The 18,459-nt window shown below is 64.4% G+C and overlaps 1 protein-coding gene across 5 annotated transcripts in view; it reads right to left on the bottom strand.

Moving 5' to 3' along the window:
- Positions 1–18,459, bottom strand: part of MEGF6 (multiple EGF like domains 6) — a 99,512-nt gene that overhangs the window by 80,382 nt on the left and 671 nt on the right. For all 5 annotated transcript variants that reach the window (XM_082354593.1, XM_082354595.1, XM_082354592.1 and 2 more), the window contains exons 2-3: positions 13,730–13,864; positions 8,062–8,171 (exon numbers count right to left, since the gene is read on the bottom strand). In XM_082354593.1, coding sequence (XP_082210719.1) covers positions 8,062–8,171; positions 13,730–13,864 — 245 coding nt within the window. The remainder of the gene's footprint in view (positions 1–8,061; positions 8,172–13,729; positions 13,865–18,459) is intronic.

Below are 18,459 nucleotides of genomic sequence, written 5' to 3'. Positions count from 1 at the left end.
CAAGGCTCGTGGGACGCGGGAAAGATGGGGTTACCGTGGCGGGAAGCCTGAGACCAGTGGCACGGGGTGGCACCGGGCACACACGCCTCGTGGCAGGACAGGCAACCAGGGCACAGGGACGGGGCATCACTGCAGAGCACCCGTGGGTCCAGCCCTGTGTGATCCCTCCCCCAGGCCAGGCGGGAGTCAGGGACGCCCCCGGCAACCCAGCCACCCCTCCCGCTGTCACTCAAGCCACCTCAGGGACAAGCACCCCCCAAAAGATCCCACCGCAGCTGAGGAAGGGCCACAGGCAACAGTCACAAGACAGCCAAAACCTGGAAATGGAGCTCAGGAGCAGCAGACCGTGGCTTCGTATAAGGATGTTTGTTTTCCTCGAAGAGAAAAGGGAGGGGTCGTGTGTGAGAAAAGAGTTGGCAGGTAGGAAAATGGACCCAGCGGGATGCGTGGAAATGAAAAACATGAAAACTCCACATACAGGTGTTAAATGAAGGTTGGATGCTTTGAAAACAATTTACAGATTGCTAAGTAACAGACGTGTTTTATACTTAACATCAGCTACGTTTTTAATGAATTTTATGAGGGCCTACTGTATGCCAGGGGGAAAGCAGTGGGTTGGTTTGGGAACCCACCCTCGTGGCCCTTGGCTGGGACTGAACCCACAGGACCCTCAGGGGCCCTGGAAGGAACTGTTCGAACCCACGTGTATGAAAAATGCAAGAACAGGTGGAGGTAAGCCCGGGGGTGGGGGCACGGTGCCCACAAGGCCTATGGCTGCCAGGTGGCCACGTCCTCCGAGGCTACAGGATGCTCTCGCCCTCCCCAGACCCCGCTGGTTCCCGCCGCCCAGAAGCCTTCACAGGGCAAGGCAGCTCAGGTTCTGCAGATCTGTGTTCAAGTCCCAGCCCTAATACTTATCAGTCAGTTGGAAATTTGGGCTTAACTCCCTTATACATGTCAAACGCAATATTCTCACGGACCCTTCACGCTCTCAGAGTGTTGCCTCCACACTGTCTCCTGGAGCTGAAGACTCACACAGCCCCCCAGCAGCCCACGTCCAGGGACCACGATCTCCTCACGTTACAGACCCGGAGCCGAGGTGCGGGCACGCTGACCAGGCCTTCGCCTTGGGGGGAAGCTAGGCGCATCTGCCCACATTCTTAGAACCAAAGGCTGGGAGGGTCCTTAGGGGTGTCCAGTCCCGAGGGTGTTCCTGGCCGGGCCTGGGTGCGTGACGGCAGATTTAGGCAGCACAGCCCCCAGAGCGAGGACGCCATGTCCAGGCATCGCCAGTGACATCCTGATGCCAGCCACTTCCTCTTACAGCGAAAGGCAGGAGACACCTGTGCCCGGCCGGACCTTGATCAAGCCCACTGGCCGTGGCAGCTGCAGCCGCGCTCTCCCAGGACGGACTGGCCATGGAAACGGGACTCGACTGCTCTCCAAGGGCTCAGTTTCTGCAAGTTCAGCCCCTGGACCACTTCCCTGGACCTGGGCTTGGCTGAGACCACGGCTCCTTCTCTCCACCCGCCAAGGGGCTAGTGGAAAGCTGAGTGACCACAGGCGGGAGAGGGTGACCCAGGCTGACACCTTTGTCCAGCCTGCCAAGCCACCCACCCACCCACAGGCTGCGGACACACACCGAGGTCACCGAATGTGTTTCCGGGAGCCAGCCTGCAAGCGAGTGCTCCTCTGTGTCCCCAGGCACCTCCCCCAAGCCGCCCAGAGGCCCCCGCAGGGCGGGCTGACTCAGCGCAAGGTCACGGGGACACAGGGGTGGTTCCCTCCGTATCGTATCGCCGTTTCCTAAGCCTCATCCAAGTCGCTGATAAGAGCTGCCGGTGCACGGGCGGGCGTGGGTGCCCAGCTGAAGCTGACAGTGGCTAAGGAAGGGAGGCCACTTCCCTGGGAGCCCAGGGGACAGAGCAGGCCCTGAGCCCTCCTGTCTTCTCCCTCTGACCCTGTTCCTGCCGGCCTTCCCCCCGCGCTGGCCGAGGGCCAGGGGCCCGGATCACATGCCCCACTCCAACGTCCCCTGCTAGGACCCCTGCGGCAGCGAGGGAGTCACCTTAGCTCCATGCTGGGCACTCAGGCTCCAAGTGCTTGAGGAAGGGCCAAGCCCTCCAGGCCGGCTGCCCGGTGCCCTGTGCCTAGACCAGCACCCACCACACGGGGGGCCCCAGGAGACAGGTGGGCAGACAGACCCCCACTGCCCAGAGTCGGGCCCAGCTCCCAGAGCCCCTGCATGGTGGCAAGTCCAGGGACAGGCGAGCCACACCGGCTTTGGGAGACCGTGTCCGGTCAACAGGAGAAGTGGGAGGCCGAGGGGCCACGGACCCTGATAACTGCGGAAGCCCGCTGCCCCCTCCAGGCCCATCCTGGGCTGCAGAACCCCTGGAGAGCAGACCTGGACAGGGCAGCATCCTTCCTTGCCCCCATCACGTCCACTTCCCGAAGGCAGTCGGCGGGGGGTGGGCGCTGTGCACCCAGAACCTACCAGAAGGGCTGGACCTGGCCCCTGCTCTGCCTGGCACTCGGATCGTTCTGGGCTCCGGGTGATGGTGGCACCTCCACGTCTCATTGCCTGTGCTCCCCACTGCGTCGCAGCCCCAGTGAGAGCACGTGTGTGGGCGTCTGCGCACCCATGGGAGTGGGAGCTCGTGCACACGTGTGAGCGATCGTGCACATGTGAGTGTACATGTAGATGTACAATCATGAGCATGTGTGTACACGTGAGTGAACGCATGTGAGTAGGTCACATACGTGTGAGTAAATCCAGGCATACGTGTGTGCACGCATGTGTATGTGAGGCTGTGTGTGGTGAGCCCCTCTGGGTGTGAGTGGGTGTGTAATCATGTGCTGGGCACAGGGCCGGGCCAGTGACTCACGGTTTGGAGAGACCTCGGGTGTGCGGGACACAGCGGGACAACACGCCCTCCCCCGGCAACCTGGGGGACATTCACGTCCACGCCGAGGACAGGAGAGCCAGGATGCCAGCTCTGCAAATTCCCACGCCGGGCGCAGGGGTGCCATGTTGCCTCCAGAACGGAAAAGGAAAAGTGAAGGGCAGAGGCCAGAAAGCCGAGGGCGGCCCTCCCCGGGGGTTCACGGCCGCCTTCCTGCAGCTCCTTCCCCGCAGGCCCCCACCAGCCAGGCCCAGCGCCAGGCCCAGCACCGCAGGCCCGCAGAGGAGGTGGGAGGGAAGGGAGGCCTGCCTGGCGGTCCAACAGTGGGACGCAGGGGCGCCGAGCCCAGGCCTCACCCCGGGGCCGATTGTAGGCACTGGCACCCAGATCCAGGGCTGCATCCGGTGGTCTGGGCTCCCGGCGTGGGGACAACGGCTCAGCCCTTCCCTGTTCCTGTGGCCTGGAACCTTCCCTTCCCTCTGCGGTGGGGCTCTTCCTTGGGCACGAGCAAGGCCCACCACTCACATCACACAGGCCACCAACGCCCTGGACAGAGAGGCCTCCCAGACCCCACTTAAGCCGGCACCACCCATCGGTCAGCCCCTTCCCACCTCACTTTTCTCTGTAGCTTCCCCACTCACCGGCATGTAATCTGCCCCTTCCTTCCTTCCTTCCTTCCTTCCTCCCTTCCTCCCTCCCTCCCTCCCTCCCTCCCTCCCTCCTTCCTTCCTCCCTCCCTCCCTCCCTCCTCCCTCCCTCCCTCCTTCCTTCCTTCCTTCCTTCCTTTCTCCCCCTCTGTTCCATGAGAACAGGGCAGGTACCAGCCTCTGCTCAGGTCCCTCCCACGCCCAAGCGCAGCGCCCGGCACCCCATCGGCCCTCCCCAGACGCTGGTCGAATGGATCACCTACACACTTCCCAGTACATGCTTTAGGGACACCGTTTTATCGTTTTGCCTTTTTGCTTCTTTTTCTTTTTTCCTTTTTTAAGAAAGAATTAGTTTGGAAAACACTACACAGTCTGTGTCAGAAGCCTGCAGTGCACATTAGCATATCAAAGCCTCTGAGAAGTCCTGCAAAAACAGAACCTGCTTAACGTGCTCTACACAGAGCTTCCCTTTCCCAGGGCTCTCTTCACATCCCACGGAGCTGGTGCAGGCCCTGGCCCCTCCTCGGGCACTGCCTCTCCGACCTGTGGCCTCCTCCGATCGACTGAGCCCAGCCCACATGGAGAGAGTTCAAGATGGAGCTACAGACAGTCTTCCCGGCACCCGTTCCATCTCAGGCTCCACATGCAGGGTGTCTGGGGGGTTGAGCCGCTCCAGGCCAGGTACCTCATCTGTGCATTTGGGTCCCTGCTTCGATAAGGGGGAGCCAGGACCCAGGGTGACCATGGCTGAAACATTGGGAGGGTCCAGGCAAAATCTGCCACCTGACTGGGATAGAGGTGGAATTCAGAGAGCCACTGAGCAGGAGGCCTGGCACCCCAACAGCAGGAGGGGCCCCCCAGGGCACACGTGCTCTGGACCCACAGGTCCTGGGGAAGGCCCTGGTCACCAGGCACCCCACCCAGCTGGCACTTTTTCTTTTCGGTCACCTCCCGGTCACACATGCTGCTAAGTGGGTCTCAGAGGAATCCCAACACCATTAGAAGCTTCCTGCACAAATACCACGGGGGCCTGACACTGGCCCGCACGCAGCCCAGTTTCCAGGTCACATCCCAGGGAGGACATTTCACTGTGGCTGGTGGAGAGGGGCGGGGCCAGCAGGGGTCAGCATCCCAGGGCCCTGCCCCCGCCTGCCTACCTCTCCGGGTCCCCTGGCTGCAGAGAGCCTGGACCAGGGGACAAGGGAAGGGGCTAGAGAGGCTGGCGAGGGGGGGGCAGTGGGGAAATGAGGAAAGGGGCAAACAGACAGAGAGAAAGAGGGAGGGCGGGAGCCCTTTGCCTCATCACCAGCCCCTCTGCTCGCTCTCAGGGTCTCGGAGGACCCTGACCCCGTCTGCAGGCCTGACGCTTGTTGGCACGCAGCCGGGAGGGGACCAAAGGCAGCCACCCTGGACTCACACCTGACCCCCCCGAGGCAGGGCTTTCCAGGGACTGGGGGCTCCAGCACCTATTGGGACCCCAAGACCCCCACCCCAAGACAGGTGCCTGATGCGACCCTGCACCTGCCCCCAGTGTCCCCTGTGAGAGCCCCCGGTGCGAAATGCACAAAGGGCTTGGAGTCAGGCTTCCAGAAGGCTCCAGCTCCACCCAGCTGGGAACTAGCCCTGAGGGGCTACAGGCAGAGTGACCCCAAGGGCTCAGCTACGATGTGGGGAGGCTGAGGAAGGGCCCCTGGCCGCCCACCTCTCCTTCCTTCTTCCCCTGCCTCCGCTTCCTCTTCCTCGGCTCCAGCCGGCTCCCCTCACACCCCAGCGCCCATCTGGCTGGCTGGCTGGTCTGCCCATCCTCACGCATCAGTGTCATTTCCGTGTCCGCCGGCAGCAGCCGGCCTCCTGACAGACCTGAGCTCCCCACGCGCAGGTAACGACCCACCCGGTTCCCCTGAATCCCCAGCGCTCGGGGGCAGCGGAGCAAAAGCCAAACGAATGAAGGAGTGAAAACACGAACGAATGAACCCAGGAGCCGGGGCTGAGGGTGGGATCCTGGGCTCTTGCCCTGCCCCGTGTGAACCGCCACCTACCCTCACACGCTGGCCACCCAGACTCTTGGGGGACAAGTGAGTGCCCCGAGACGCCAGATCACAGGGCTTTTCCTGAATAATTCAAAAAAAACAGACAGGGCTTCCCTGGTGGCGCAGTGGTTGAGAATCCGCCTGCCGATGCAGGGGACACGGGTTCGAGCCCTGGTCTGGGAAGATCCCACATGCCACGGAGCAACTGGGCCCGTGTGCCACAACTACTGAGCCTGCGCGTCTGGAGCCTGTGCTCTGCAACAAGAGAGGCCGCGACAGTGAGAGGCCCGCGCACCGCAATGAAGAGTGGCCCCCGCTCGCTGCAACTAGAGAAAGCCCTTGCCCAGAAACGAAGACCCAACACAGCCAAAAATTAATTAATTAATTTTTAAAAAATAATGATTTTACAAAAAACAGATAAAAGTCAGATACATAAATAAATAAATCCTGCCCTAAAAATGAATTTTTAAAAACAAACAACCAAGAAAGCCAAAGCCTCAAGTTCAGAATACACGTGGGGACCCTGTCCTGTGTCTCCTGGCTGATGTGACAAGCTGGACCCCCAGGGCCTGACCCAGCAGCCGAGATCCCCCCATTTCCCCACCACCCCAGCCCTGCCCCCAGCCAGCCGCAAGGCCCAGGCTGCCCTGAGAGGGTCCCGGCCGAGACCCCTCCCCACGCCTGAGAAACCCCAAAGGCCATTCCTGGGCTGGTTCAGGACCCACCCGCCAAGCGGTGTGGCCGCATCCCCCCTCCTGCCGGCCAGCCAGGCCAGGGCAGAGCCAGCTCGACCATTCTGGCCAGGGGCACAGGCGGAGCCACAGGACAGGCCCGCCAGGCTACGGGTGAGACTGTCATGACCCCTGGCACTACGGACCTGACCCCATGCTTGCCTCCGTTCCTGAAAAGCCAGCATTTGGACCGTCTCCGCAGTGGGCCTCCTGGGGTCTGGACGGCCCTTGGCCCTCCCGCTCCCCTCACCCAACCCTGGGATGGTCACTCCAAGACACAGGTGACCCCAAGGGTCACCAAACCCCAGTTCAGGGGTGCGCAGCGGACGATAATCATGGGAAAACTGCCAGGCGAACCTGGACCTGCACCTGCCCCTACCCCTGCCCAGGAAGCCAAGCCCAGAGGGTCCCCACCCCAGGCCAGCCACGCGCAGGTGCACCCACGTCCCTCCCTGGGCGCGAGAGGCCACACTCTCCCTCACAAACCCGGGGGGACGCAGGCCTAGACCCCACCTCCTCTCCTCCACAGGTCATCGCTGTAGAGATGAGAGCCACAGAGAGAAAGGCCGCCGTCAGAGCTGGACGCTCCCACCCAGGGGCCGCTGGCCGGCGTCCACCCGGTCCCCCGCCGTCCCTCCTGTGGCGCGTCCTGGTCCTCTCCCCCGCCTCCCTTCCTGGGGAGAATTACTCATTTCCTCTCCTGGACAAACATCGCCACACCCTTTACTTTCCCCCCTTTCCCGCTGGAGTTCACAAAGGGCGTCTGTGGCCCCCGTCTATGGGCCCCCAGGGGCCGCAGAACAGGCGGGGACATGACCCCTGAAGTCCAGTTCCCGCCCCAGGCACAGAACGGCCCACCCGTGGTTAACCCGCTCCGGGGGGAACCGCGACCCGCCACCCCTCACGATGCAGCCCGGCCTCACCCTGTCCAGATGCCGCGGCGCCGTCTCAGGGGAGGCCTGACCCCTGGGTGGGCCGACCTCTCCAGGGGAGGGACACTGCCTCCTCGCACCCAGTCAGCACCCCCTGCTGGCCCACCTGCGCCCACACCCACAGGCCGGGAGCCCTTCCCAACACCCTACAGCTGGACTCCAAGCCATGCCCATTCCTTTTACGAAGCAGAGGCTTCACAGGCAGCCGCTAAGATCAGAACCCGATTCCGGCCCCTCTCGGTCCCGGGTCCCCATGTCTGCAGCAGAGGCTGCCCGCGGTCACATGCAGGTGCTCAGGGGCTGCCCCCGCACCGCCCCGCGCATCTGTCAGGACCTCCCTCTTTGAAGGAGGCAGCAGACGAGGAGGCTGAGGCCCAGGACACCGGTGAGGGGGAAGGACGGACCCGCAGCGCGGGGCGTGGGCAGGCGGGGCAGGTGGGCCAGGGGCTCACGCTCCATAACACCGCCGCCACACCAAGCTCAGGGGCGTCTGAGGCCACTGGCGCCAACCCACGGCCCCAGGGCTGCCCTCGGACCCCTCCCCGGTGCCGGGCACTTGGGCACCAGCAGACGGCCCCCCCACCCTCCAGCTTGGCGCCCCCGCCAGCCTCTCCTTCCGCGGCTCCGGCCGGCGTCGGGGCTGGAGGACTCACTGGGCCTTCTCCTTCGTTATGTCATGCAAGCAGCCTCTGGCGAGCAGAGTGGCCGAGAGAGCAGCCCTGAGGTCTCCCACGCCGCGCACTCCCGTTAGACTGGACGGGAGGCTGCGGCATCTGTGGCAGGAGGGGGGCGGGGCGGGGCCGGCGGGCACTCACGGGAGAGGCAGCCCTGGTCTCCGGGCTGCTGGTTCCACCCCAGGCAGCACCGCAACACGGTCTGGGCCTCCATGGCGTACACCTGCCTGTAGCCCGTGTAATAGACGGTTCTAGGAGAGAAGGGAGAAGGGGGGCGTTACCGTCGAGGGACCGGGCTCGAGGCACTTCTGCCCGATGCGTTCGGCTCTCACCGCACCCAGTCCCCCAGACCGATTCTCCCACTGTCCCCATTTCACAGCCGAGCAGGTCAAGGCACAGAGGTGGGCGGAAGGTCTGCATCCCAAGGCCGCACCAGGTGAACGAGGGGCCACTGGGGGCAGCGGGGGGGGGTGGGGGGGGTGGATAGCCATCCTGGAACCAGCAACAGGGCGACACGCCGCCCCTTCCCTCTCCACCCCCAGGGTGGTCCCGGCTCTGAGCCGGCCTCAGGACAGGCATCGTGCCGCACACGTGGCTCTCATCGCCAAGCCAGTCTGCTTGGACACGGACAGAGGGTCTGGGGGTCAGACTCAGACTGTCCAGACTGGGAGCAAGAGTGGCTCCTGGAATGAGCCCAGTGGGCCAAGGTGCCCAGTGCTGGGCGGACCGTGCCCCAGGCTCTTGGCCCACCCGTGCACCAAGGAGGCAGGCGGCGGGCCTGTCCTGGGGCGTCCCCGAGGAGGGATCCCTTCCCCCACCAAGGGCTGCCCCAGGGAGACAGGCTGATGGGGGTGAAGCAACGGTGGGCAGCAGCAGGAAGACTCGAGTGTGTGAGCACACGGCCCTGAGGTCAGAAGGGAGCAGGCAGGAGGGCTTCCTGGAGGAGGGTGGCCCGGGTCCAAGGCTGGTTCCTGCTCTGATGGGAGAGGTACGGCCTCACAAAGGTTGAGCAGAGGGAGGCAGAGCCCCACCCAGGAGCTGGAAGTAGGCAGCTGATCAAGACAGCCTGGGGCCTGGCATGGGGAGTGGCCGCAGGAAGGTGGTGCCCATGTACCAGAGACAGACCGGCCTTGCCACCCAGAGGGGTAAGGGCCTCCTGTCTATCCCCTCCCCAAATCCACAGATTGCCCTTGGCCACCTGCGCCTCGAGGCCCCTGTAAGCCCAGCCATTCAGGGCCACCTCTGCCAGTCCAGCCCCGGCCTCCGCCCTGCTTCTCCTGGCATCGCCAGCCCCCATGGCAGGCAGCCTTGGTGCAGCAGTCGGCGAGGGGCCGCCTCCCCCAGCCCCGGACTCGCCTGCAACCATGAACCTGGAGCAGAAGCCAGGGTGGGGGGTAGAGGGTGCCCCGCTCCTACTCAGCCCCATCAAACTGACCCCCTGCCCCCCACCCACCTCCCTCCAGCTGCACCCCAACGCCAGGGCTCCTGGGTCCCTCCTGGAAACCTCTGCTTCTGCTTCTTCAGAGAGTGGGTTAAACAACGCAAGGATCTGCCCGACACCCCTGCCAACCTCCCGGGGAAGCCACCCTGGCTCCCCCTCCTTACACCCCCCAGCCCAGACAACCTCCACCCCCATCTGGTGATGGTCAGGAAGACGGACGGCTAACTGCCCCGCTTGCCCCGACACCAAGCAGTGTCCCCCAAATCCATGCCCACCCGGAACCTGTGAGGGTGGCCTTATTTGGAAATAGGGTCTTGACAGATGTCCTCAAGTTAAGACGAGGCCAGCGTACTGGCTTAGGGTGGGCCCTAGTCCAATGACCGGTGTCCTCATAAGAAGAGGGAACTGTGGACACAGACAGAGGGAGAAAGCCAGGCGACCACAGAGGCAGAGACTGGGGTGATGCCGCCACCAGCCCAGAAGCGCCAAGGATGGCCGGTCATCACAGGAGCACGGACAGGCCTGGAGCAGACCCTCCCACCGAGCCTCCAGAAGGGACCACCCTTGCCCACACCTTGACCTCAAACTTCTAACCTCCAGACTGTGAGAGCGTAAATCCCTGTTGTTTTAAGCCCCCAGTTTGTCATAATTTGTTACAGCAGCAACAGGAAACTCATACAGGACCCAGGGCTCAGCACAGGCCCTGGGGTCCACGGCTGTGAGGTCCCTCTGTTTACAGTGACAAGCCTGGTCAAGAGGATGTTGGGGGCAGGAGGGAGGGGGAGGGACAGAGAGTGGAGGAACGGGAGGAGGGGAGGGGACAACCCGGGGCCCACCCCCCAGGCACAGCACCCCCGCGCCCACTGCCATCTGTAGACTGGCGACCTGGGGCCTGGCCCACAGCGGTTGGGTCGAGGGCCCTGGAGGCCCCAGGAGCAGCGGGAGGGGCTGGGCTGCCGTCTCCAGGTCATGGAGACATGGACACCCCTGCTCCCAGCTTGCTCTTCCCGGCCCTCGGGAGTGGCATGAAGCCCGTGGCCGCCGGGGGACCTGGACCCCACCAACCAACCAGGGCGCTTCCCGGAAGCGTGAACGCGCGCACGTCACTGCGTACAGGCAGCTCGGGGGACTCTGCACAACGCCACTCTGGCAGGACATGAAACCAGTTGCCTGGAGAGAGACCGACCACAGTGGTGGACAATATCTGGCAGAGCAGAGGGTGTCTGGGCCCTTCCGTCGTAAATATTTACCCTTTCCCCGGGCTACGTGCTGCTCCTCCCCGCCACCGGGAAGACGGGCCAACTGGGCCCATCTGCCGCCCTCTCCAGCATCCCCTGAAGTTAGTGACCCTTGGAGACAGCGGGTCGGCCTGCAGCCCCCACTGGGCCTGAGAGCCAGCCCTTGCCCCCTGCAGCTCATATGGGACACCTCACATGGGAGAGCTACAGGGGCTCCGGCCACGGCCAGGAGCTGCTTCCTTCAGGGCCAGGTGGACAGGGGGACGTGGCCACCAGGCTGGTGTCCATTCCTCCGCCTTATGCAGCCTCCGCAAAGCCCAGGCCCCAGCGCAGCGGGATCAGGGGGGAAGGGCCTGGTGGGAGCCGTGCTCCAACCATCCTCTCCCTCCCCCCCTTCCTTCCTGCCCCCCAGGGGGCGCGTGGCCCAAGCTCCCCCACCCTGGGGCAGCCTGTACTGGCGGGTTTGTTGGGGAGACGCCCGCTATGGGGAGAGGGGCAGCAAGCCCCCTGACGTCCTCGTCCGGTCTGTCAGGTATCACCTCGCCTGCTCTGAGCCAGGAGAGAGCCCCGTGTCACCCCACATGGCCCTGCCAGGGCCACGCAGCAGGCCCGCCAGCCCAGAAATCAGAAATGGGAGTCACCGTGGCTGCAGGAGAAACGGCGGCTGCCACGGAGCAGCCACGTGTGTGGCCTGGCCCGTGGCTGGTTACATAATCCTCCCCCAGCTGCAATCCAGGCCTGGTGCCCCCGCTCTGCAGTCGGGGGACAGAGGCTCAGACAGGGTCTGACCCCAGAGCGAGGTTTGGCCCACCGTGAGCCCTTGCTTGCTGGCCACCCCCTGGGAGCTCCAGAGAGGAGGGGCCTCCTGTCTGTCCAGGGGAGGGAGGGCGACCCTGAGCTGGTGCAAGTTGGGGTGCGGTCAAATCGTGGGGTACAGAGTGTGCTGCCTCCAAATGCAGCTCCCCAGACCGCAGGGCCCTCAGCTGTCGCACCGACACCGGTGGGTGTGGGCGAGCGGAGGGGCCGGCCTCCCGCCCTCGCGGCTGAGATGCAGCCCGGCCCCTCCCCCATCCACGCCCCGGCTGCGGGCCTGGGCCGAGGCGAGGTGCCGGCAGAAGCAGGAGGGTGGCTCGGCAGGCACCAGCGTGCCCTGTGTTTCCCAGAGCACGTGGGATGCTGGGGCCTCTGCGGACACGCTGCTGATAGGCGAGGAGAAGTGACACGGACCAAGGAGGGCTGGACGCTGGTCTGGCCGAGGAGGAGGGAGGGCTGGGGCTCAGGGCGGGCTTCACGGGGAAGCCGGAGCCTCTGTGGGTTACTGAAGGACGGAGAGGAGCAGGCCAGCGACGGAGCCCACAGCCTCGACGGCCACTGGAGGGCCAGCTGGACGAGGCATTTGGGAAACCTTGCACAGCTGGAACGGTGGGCTCGGCCACAGGCGTCGTGGGGGCCACACAACACGCTAACGAGGCCGGGGGCCCTCTGGAAGGGGAATGAGGCCGGGACCCCCGCAAGCACTTGGCACTGACCCCAGGAAACGCTGCAGGACGCTGACGGCCGTGAGCACCGAGGCGGGGAGGCAACCTCGCTCACCTGGAGCGAGGACAGCCCAGCAGAGGAAGGCGGAGCCCGGCTGCAGCCCAGAGCCAGGCGGACGGGACGGTGGCCGCCGCGGAGCCAGGGGCCCGCACTGCTCCCGCGGAACTGCGGCGGCCCTGCTGGGTTTCGGGAGGGAGGGTCCCTGACGCCCGAACTGGGCAGTGCAAGGACAGGACCCCAGAGGCCCTCCCGAGCCTTCCCAGGAAACCGCGACCCAGAACACACCCCCCCGCCCCGGGCTGCACACGGCCTCCCCAGCGCCCAGACTCCCCACCAGGAAGCTGAGGTGCCAGCCACCTTGGAAACGCTGTCCCCCGCCCGGCCCAGGCCGGCCTGGAGAAACGGTCTGACAGCCAGTCACAGGGGCCTCTGCAGCACCGCCACCCAGCCCACTCTCCAGCCCAGGGACCACAGGGCTTCTGGTTGCTTCCAAAAGAGCGCCTTTTCACCACAAGTTGGGGGGAGGGGCGCGGGAGGGGGGTGGCAGCTGATGTGACCTGATTCCCGTTTAGCAAATCCACCTACATCCACGCGAGTGTGGAAGCTGGGAAGGACAGACTGCAAGATGCACGTCTCTGGGGAAACGATGGTGGTGATTTCTCCTTCTTGTCGGGCGTGGCCCAGCCTCGCCCTCCTGACCCTGGGGCGGGACCTTCGTGGTAGAAGGGCCATCCTTGCCTCCACCTGCCCCATCCTTCCAGCCCACCTCTCACAACCCAAACTCTCCAGACAGCGCCAAGGTCGCCAGCAGGGAGACGGACCGTCACCAGCTGAGAAGCACGCTGAGACGTAACTGCCCCGTCTCTCTCCGTTCTGCACGCGTACGAATCATACCGCAAACGTTTAAAACCAAGGCCGCCGCCCACCCCCGCTCCCTGGGGCAGGCCCAGCAGGTTCACGTCCCGAAGCCCTGGCTGAGAGGCTGGACGGCACACTCCCATCGGGGGCCTCAGCCCTCCTCCCCAAGGACGGAAGCCCCTAATCACCCCCCCACACACCCAGCTTTGCCACCAGGCAGATGCCAGAACCCGAGTCTATAAAAAGAAAAGAGGTAGGCAAAGGCACTCCCCCGTTAGATTGTGAAATAAAATCTTGAGCAGTAAAGGTTTCACACGGGCTTGGGGTCAGATAGCAGCAGCAGCCTCCAGCCAGGACCTCGGCAGGCTGGGCGCCCCGCTTTTCACCCTCTTGCGTGGTCAGTACCTCTCCCTGCAGGGTCCCCTCCTCTCCCGTAGAGTCTCCCCCTTCCCCTCAGAGGCCCCCTCCCCACGGGGTCCTCCCCCACCCGCAAGGGCCCCAGGTGGCCGCTGAGCAGGGACGTATGGTCTGGGAATAGCCTCCCAGGCGGCCACAGCCCGGGGATGGTGCCAGAGGCCTTGACCTCAGATGCGGGGCTTCCGTGGCGGGGCGGGGCGGGGTGGTGCCTGTGCCCCGAGACCGGACGGCCCGGCCACCCCTTTGCCCGAGTGGTCCACGCTGCTCTGCATGTGAGCCGCCACCCCCCGTGGGACCCGGGGACCCCTGCACGCACCTGCGTTTGTGGCCGACACACCAGGCCTGCCGCCCGCAGCCCAGCCTCCACACGGGCACCGTTTGGCTGAAGGCCTGCACGCAGGGCTGGCGACGGCCCACCAGGGTCAGCTCCCGCTCCGCACACACGTTGGGCCTGGGACACAGACAGACGGTCAGCACCCTTGTCACCAACACCAACCCCCCTGCGTGCTCACCCTCAGGTACCCAGCCGTCCAGACCCGAGGCCAGGCCCCGTGGCAGGGCACCCAGCCCGGTGCCCGCCCCAGGCCTGCACTGGCCTGGCCTCGAGGGCGCAGATGCTCCGGGAAAAAGGAAGGGCTCACAGGGCCACGTCTGACCCTCCCCCTCATATGGGCCACGCCGCCCAGAGCATCCCTCCAACCCTCCCAAGACCCCAAAGCGTAGAGGCCACTGCCCCGCAAATAGGGGAAGTGGAGGTCCTGGGAACAGTGACGACTTGACCCTGAGTCCGTCTGACTCCGACCCTGGCGTTCTCTAGCCCCGACTCTCCCTGCTTCCGAGACGCCCCAAGCTGGGGCACAAGCATGAGACACACAAGCCAGGGGACCTCCCTGAGCCTCGGGTGCCCCCCTGGAAGGTGAGGACTCACGGCACTGCCCTTGCAGGTGGTCGTGAGGGTTCAGAGCCGGCACGGAAAAGGCTCCTGTCGGCCAGGGCAGGTGATCTCGTAGGTGCCTCCGGGAGAGACAGGCCCAGGAGGAACTGCCATTTGCAAACCGAGATCAGGCCCAAGTGAACTGCTGCAGTTGCAGCATCATGTCTGCTCCAAACTCTCATCCACCCCTCTGCCCAGCACGCAGACATCAAGTCTCCGCTCTCTTCCCGCGGGGGCAGGGAGGAGAGGATGAAGGGAGGGGAGGGCTTAGGCCCGATGGCCTCTGAGCCTCCCGGCTGCAGGGCCTGGCCTGGACCCTGAAATAGCCCCCGGAGCCGTGGGTGGCCTGTGAGGATGGAGGCGACACATTCCGAGGACAGTTACAAACACAGGCTCTGGAGCCGACAGCCCAGGCCTGGGGCCCCTACGCAGCCTGAGGAAGGTTACTGACCCTCTCTGCACCTCGGCCTCAGCATCTATAAAGGGGGCAGCAGGTGCCTCAAGGGCTCCTGACACAAGATCACGCGCGTCTGGAATCTGGCACATCCCTGGCTCAGAGAAAGCCCCTGTGTCTCTGGGTCACAAGGCCCCACGTCCCCTGGGATGTCACCACCGTTCGCGTACATATGCCGACCCAGCTCAGCGCACCGGATGCCTTGTCAGGGCCTTGGGGAGGGGATGCCATGGCTCACAGGGGCCCCTCATCTCAGGGGGCTGCGGGAGGAGCTGGTCTGGCCACTGGGTCAGCAGGAGGAGAACCGCCCCGCACGGAGCTTAGGAAGTTGGCGCCTGGCAGAAAACCCCAGAGCGGGGGCAGGTGCTCTCCTCTGAAGGGCCCCCTCCTTCCCGGACCCCTCAGACCTCAGCCACGTGGGCCGCCGCTAACCAGCGGGATGACCACGGCGAGGCCACACAGCAGCCTTCCCGGTACATGTGCTCTGGTCACTCTCCCGTCCGCTGCCCTCCCTGTCCCCGCCCCCCCCAAGGCACCTGCGTGACTCTGGTCCCCCAGGCCTGCAGGGCTGCCTGGCTTCCAGGATGGCAGGTTTTCCCTCTGGCTGCACCTCGCTCTCCACATCCCTGAAAATGCTCTCCACATCCCTGAAAACGGTTAAAGGGAGGAGGGGCAAGCGCTGGAATGATTTTCTCCTCTGGGAAGTTTCCGGCACCTCAGAAGCACAGGCATAGCTGGCTTTTCCATTTGGAAGGAGGGAGGAAGTGGGATGGGGGAGGGAGAGGCGAGGAGGAAACAAAGAGGCCAGTCGGACGAGGGCACAGAAAAGACCCCTGACGTGCAGCAGGAGTCACTGCTCGGGCCCCTCTGTTCCTGAAGTTGGATCCTGCTGCCCATCTGTGGGGAGGGAAGGCAATTCCCCAGCTACAAAGTGAACACAGCTTGGGCGGAGGGGGTACTCAGCCCAGCTGTCGGGCCACCTACTCCCCGGGGCAGAGCGGGGCTCCTGGAGGCTGGCGGCCTTCGCCTGGAGCTGGAGGTGAGGGTGGGCATGAGAAGCGTCCCTCCAGGGTGGGCGGTTCCTGGGCCCACAAGGCACCAGGGTGAGGATGGGGAACACCAGGGCACGGAAGCGGGGCAGCTGGCCTTGCGCGGCTGGGGACGCCTGGCTGCACACACCGTCTGGTCCAGGAAAGGGGCTGCGTTGCTGAGCAGCGTCTCCGTCACGCCTGTTTTTACAGCCTCCGTTTTTACCCCCACGGATGGCCTCCGAACACACGTTTCCCTGGTCTGGGTGCAGGGAGCATGTGGAGAAGCTCGGGGCTCTGGGGTTGGGTGAGCCCAGGGATGCCGTGACCCAGGCAGATCACTCTTGGGCACCCGGGTCTCCCCAGCAGACAAATGGACAACTGATCACAGTGTCAAGCACGTGCCCAGCAGCAAACGCAGGGCCTGGCATGAGGCAGCTGGCCGTAGGTGTGTTCCTTCCCTGCCCTTTCCCTCCATCCATCACAGCCTCAGCCCCAGGAGAGACGGGGAAGCAGGACCCAGATACTGGGAGTTGCCCACAGGCCACTGAAAGTACAGTTCAGCTTTCAAACTCCCTGACCGGTGAGCAGGGGCCTTTGAATGGCCAGAGGAAACCTCAGCCTCAGCCTCAGCGAATGGGGGCCATTCCAACTCTCAGGGCCAGTGGGTCCAAGGGTTACTTGCAAGCAGGGACTTGAGCTTGGAGGGCCTGTACCTCTCTGGATGGGAGGGGCCACTGTAATGAACTGATTGCAAAGCACTGGCCATTTTCCTAGCACAGCTGCCCAGAGGACTCCGGCCCAGGGGGAAGCCGTGCTGTGAGCAGATGTCTCCTCCGAGCTCTGCAGCCTCAGACTCAGGTTGGTCAGAGCTCCCTGTGCCCACACGCTGCTCCCACAGCCCTGCGTTGACCAGCCCCACACAGAGTCAGCAGTCAGTCCAGGCCCCAGGGAGAAAGGCCAGCACCCTTCCACGGCAGCAGAGACTCATTTCAGAGATGCAGGTAAATAAATAAATAAGTAAGCGTTGGCTGGTTTGGAATCTGGACACGCGGGCCAGCAGGAGCCAAAGGACCAGCCACATCACCCCCGCGTCCCAGCTGCCGGGACCCCAGAGCCCCTGGGGCTGCCAGGCAGCAGGAGCCCCCGCAGAGCACCCTCCCCCTTTGCCTCCCCACAGGCCCACCACGGAGGTGTTAAGCCGGCCAGAGAGGGTGGGGCTGCCCGTGAAGGGAAGGGCAGCACAGGGGACGGGACCTTCGAGGAAAAGGACTTCCTGGGACCCTCACTGCTCTCCGGGCCCCCTCCCCTGTCCCTCTGGGGTGCGGGAAGCAAAGAGGCAACTCTGGCACCTCCAGGAGTCCGCCGGCTCCCGCCTCCTTTCTGCACAGAACAAGCTGCGGAATGGGCCCGTTCACAAGGTTTTTCGGGGGTCTAGCAGCTAGAGCTAGCAGCCCCCCACTTGTTCAGCCAGCCAGCAGTGCCCACTGCGGCCCCACCACAGGTCCAGGCGGGTGGCAGGTGCTTACAGACAGGAGTGGGAAGGTGTGCTCACAGGCGGCACGGAACTCAACACGAGGAGGGCATCAGAAAGTGGAGGGACGACACCCCAGGACGAGAAATAGGGCCACAGTCCCCCAGAGGGCAGGTGGGAGGCACCCCAGGAGGAGGAGCAGGAGCCTTGAAGGATCTGAAAAGCGGGGGGGAGGAGGCTTTGGAGAAAGCAAGCAGCAGGAAGGCTGACCTCTCCTGCGATCCTCCAGCGGCTGGTGGAAAGCCCTCCCCAGGCTGGCTAGTGGCCTCCCAGAGCCCTGGGTGAGCGGGCAGACCTCAGGGGACAGGCTCACTCCCGGGGGCCAGGAAGGGCGATCTGTGGTCCCCACAAGCGCACTGGGGCAGAAGCCCCTCTTAGGGGCAGAGCCCTCCATCCCCAACGTCCTCACCGGCTGAGCAGCTGTCCACCCGGACCAGCACCCTGGGATTCCCGGGAGCCTGGGCCTCTGGACATCCCCGGCCAACCGTGTGAGGAGCAGGCAGGCTGAGCGGCCAAGTGCCCCGTGAGAATCCCTCCTGAGGCCACAGCTTCCCTTGGACAAACTAAACTCACTGGGATCACAGCAAGGAGCGATGTTGGGCAGAAGTCACACGGAGAGGCGGGCCTCGGGGCCCCAGACCACGTTCCTCTGAAAAGGCCACAAGGAGCTCTTTCTTCTTGGAGTAAAGCAAGACCCAGGGCCCAGGGGGCGTGGACTTGTCCCTTCTGCAGCTCTGCCTGGAAGTCTGTCCTTTCCTCCTGTATGGCCAGGTGCACGGGGCCCTTGGGGCGAGCCCTGCACAGGAAGCCCCAGCCCCGGCCTGGGCCCCTCGCTGCCCCTCTGCAGCCCCTCAGCAGCCTTGCCAAGCTCTGCGGGCCCCAGGCCCAGCACCCTGCGGGAGCGCGGGGATGGGGGCTGCCAGCAGGCTCTCCCCCACCCCCCTCCTCCAGACCGGCTCATTTCGCACCAGTTTTCCTTTGAGGCCAACACAAGGATCGATTTGCTGTTTAAAAGAGACCGCTAAACAGCCCACTGGGGAATCATCTTTCAAAATTAAATTCATCTTGGCTGGCTCCCTGACCCTCTCTTCCTGCC

This window comes from Balaenoptera borealis, assembly GCF_965194805.1.
Source record: "Balaenoptera borealis genome assembly, chromosome: 1".
Lineage (NCBI taxonomy): Eukaryota > Metazoa > Chordata > Mammalia > Artiodactyla > Balaenopteridae > Balaenoptera > Balaenoptera borealis.
The sequence above is the reverse complement of the archived record's forward strand: the minus strand, read 5'-3'. Positions and strand labels throughout refer to the sequence as shown.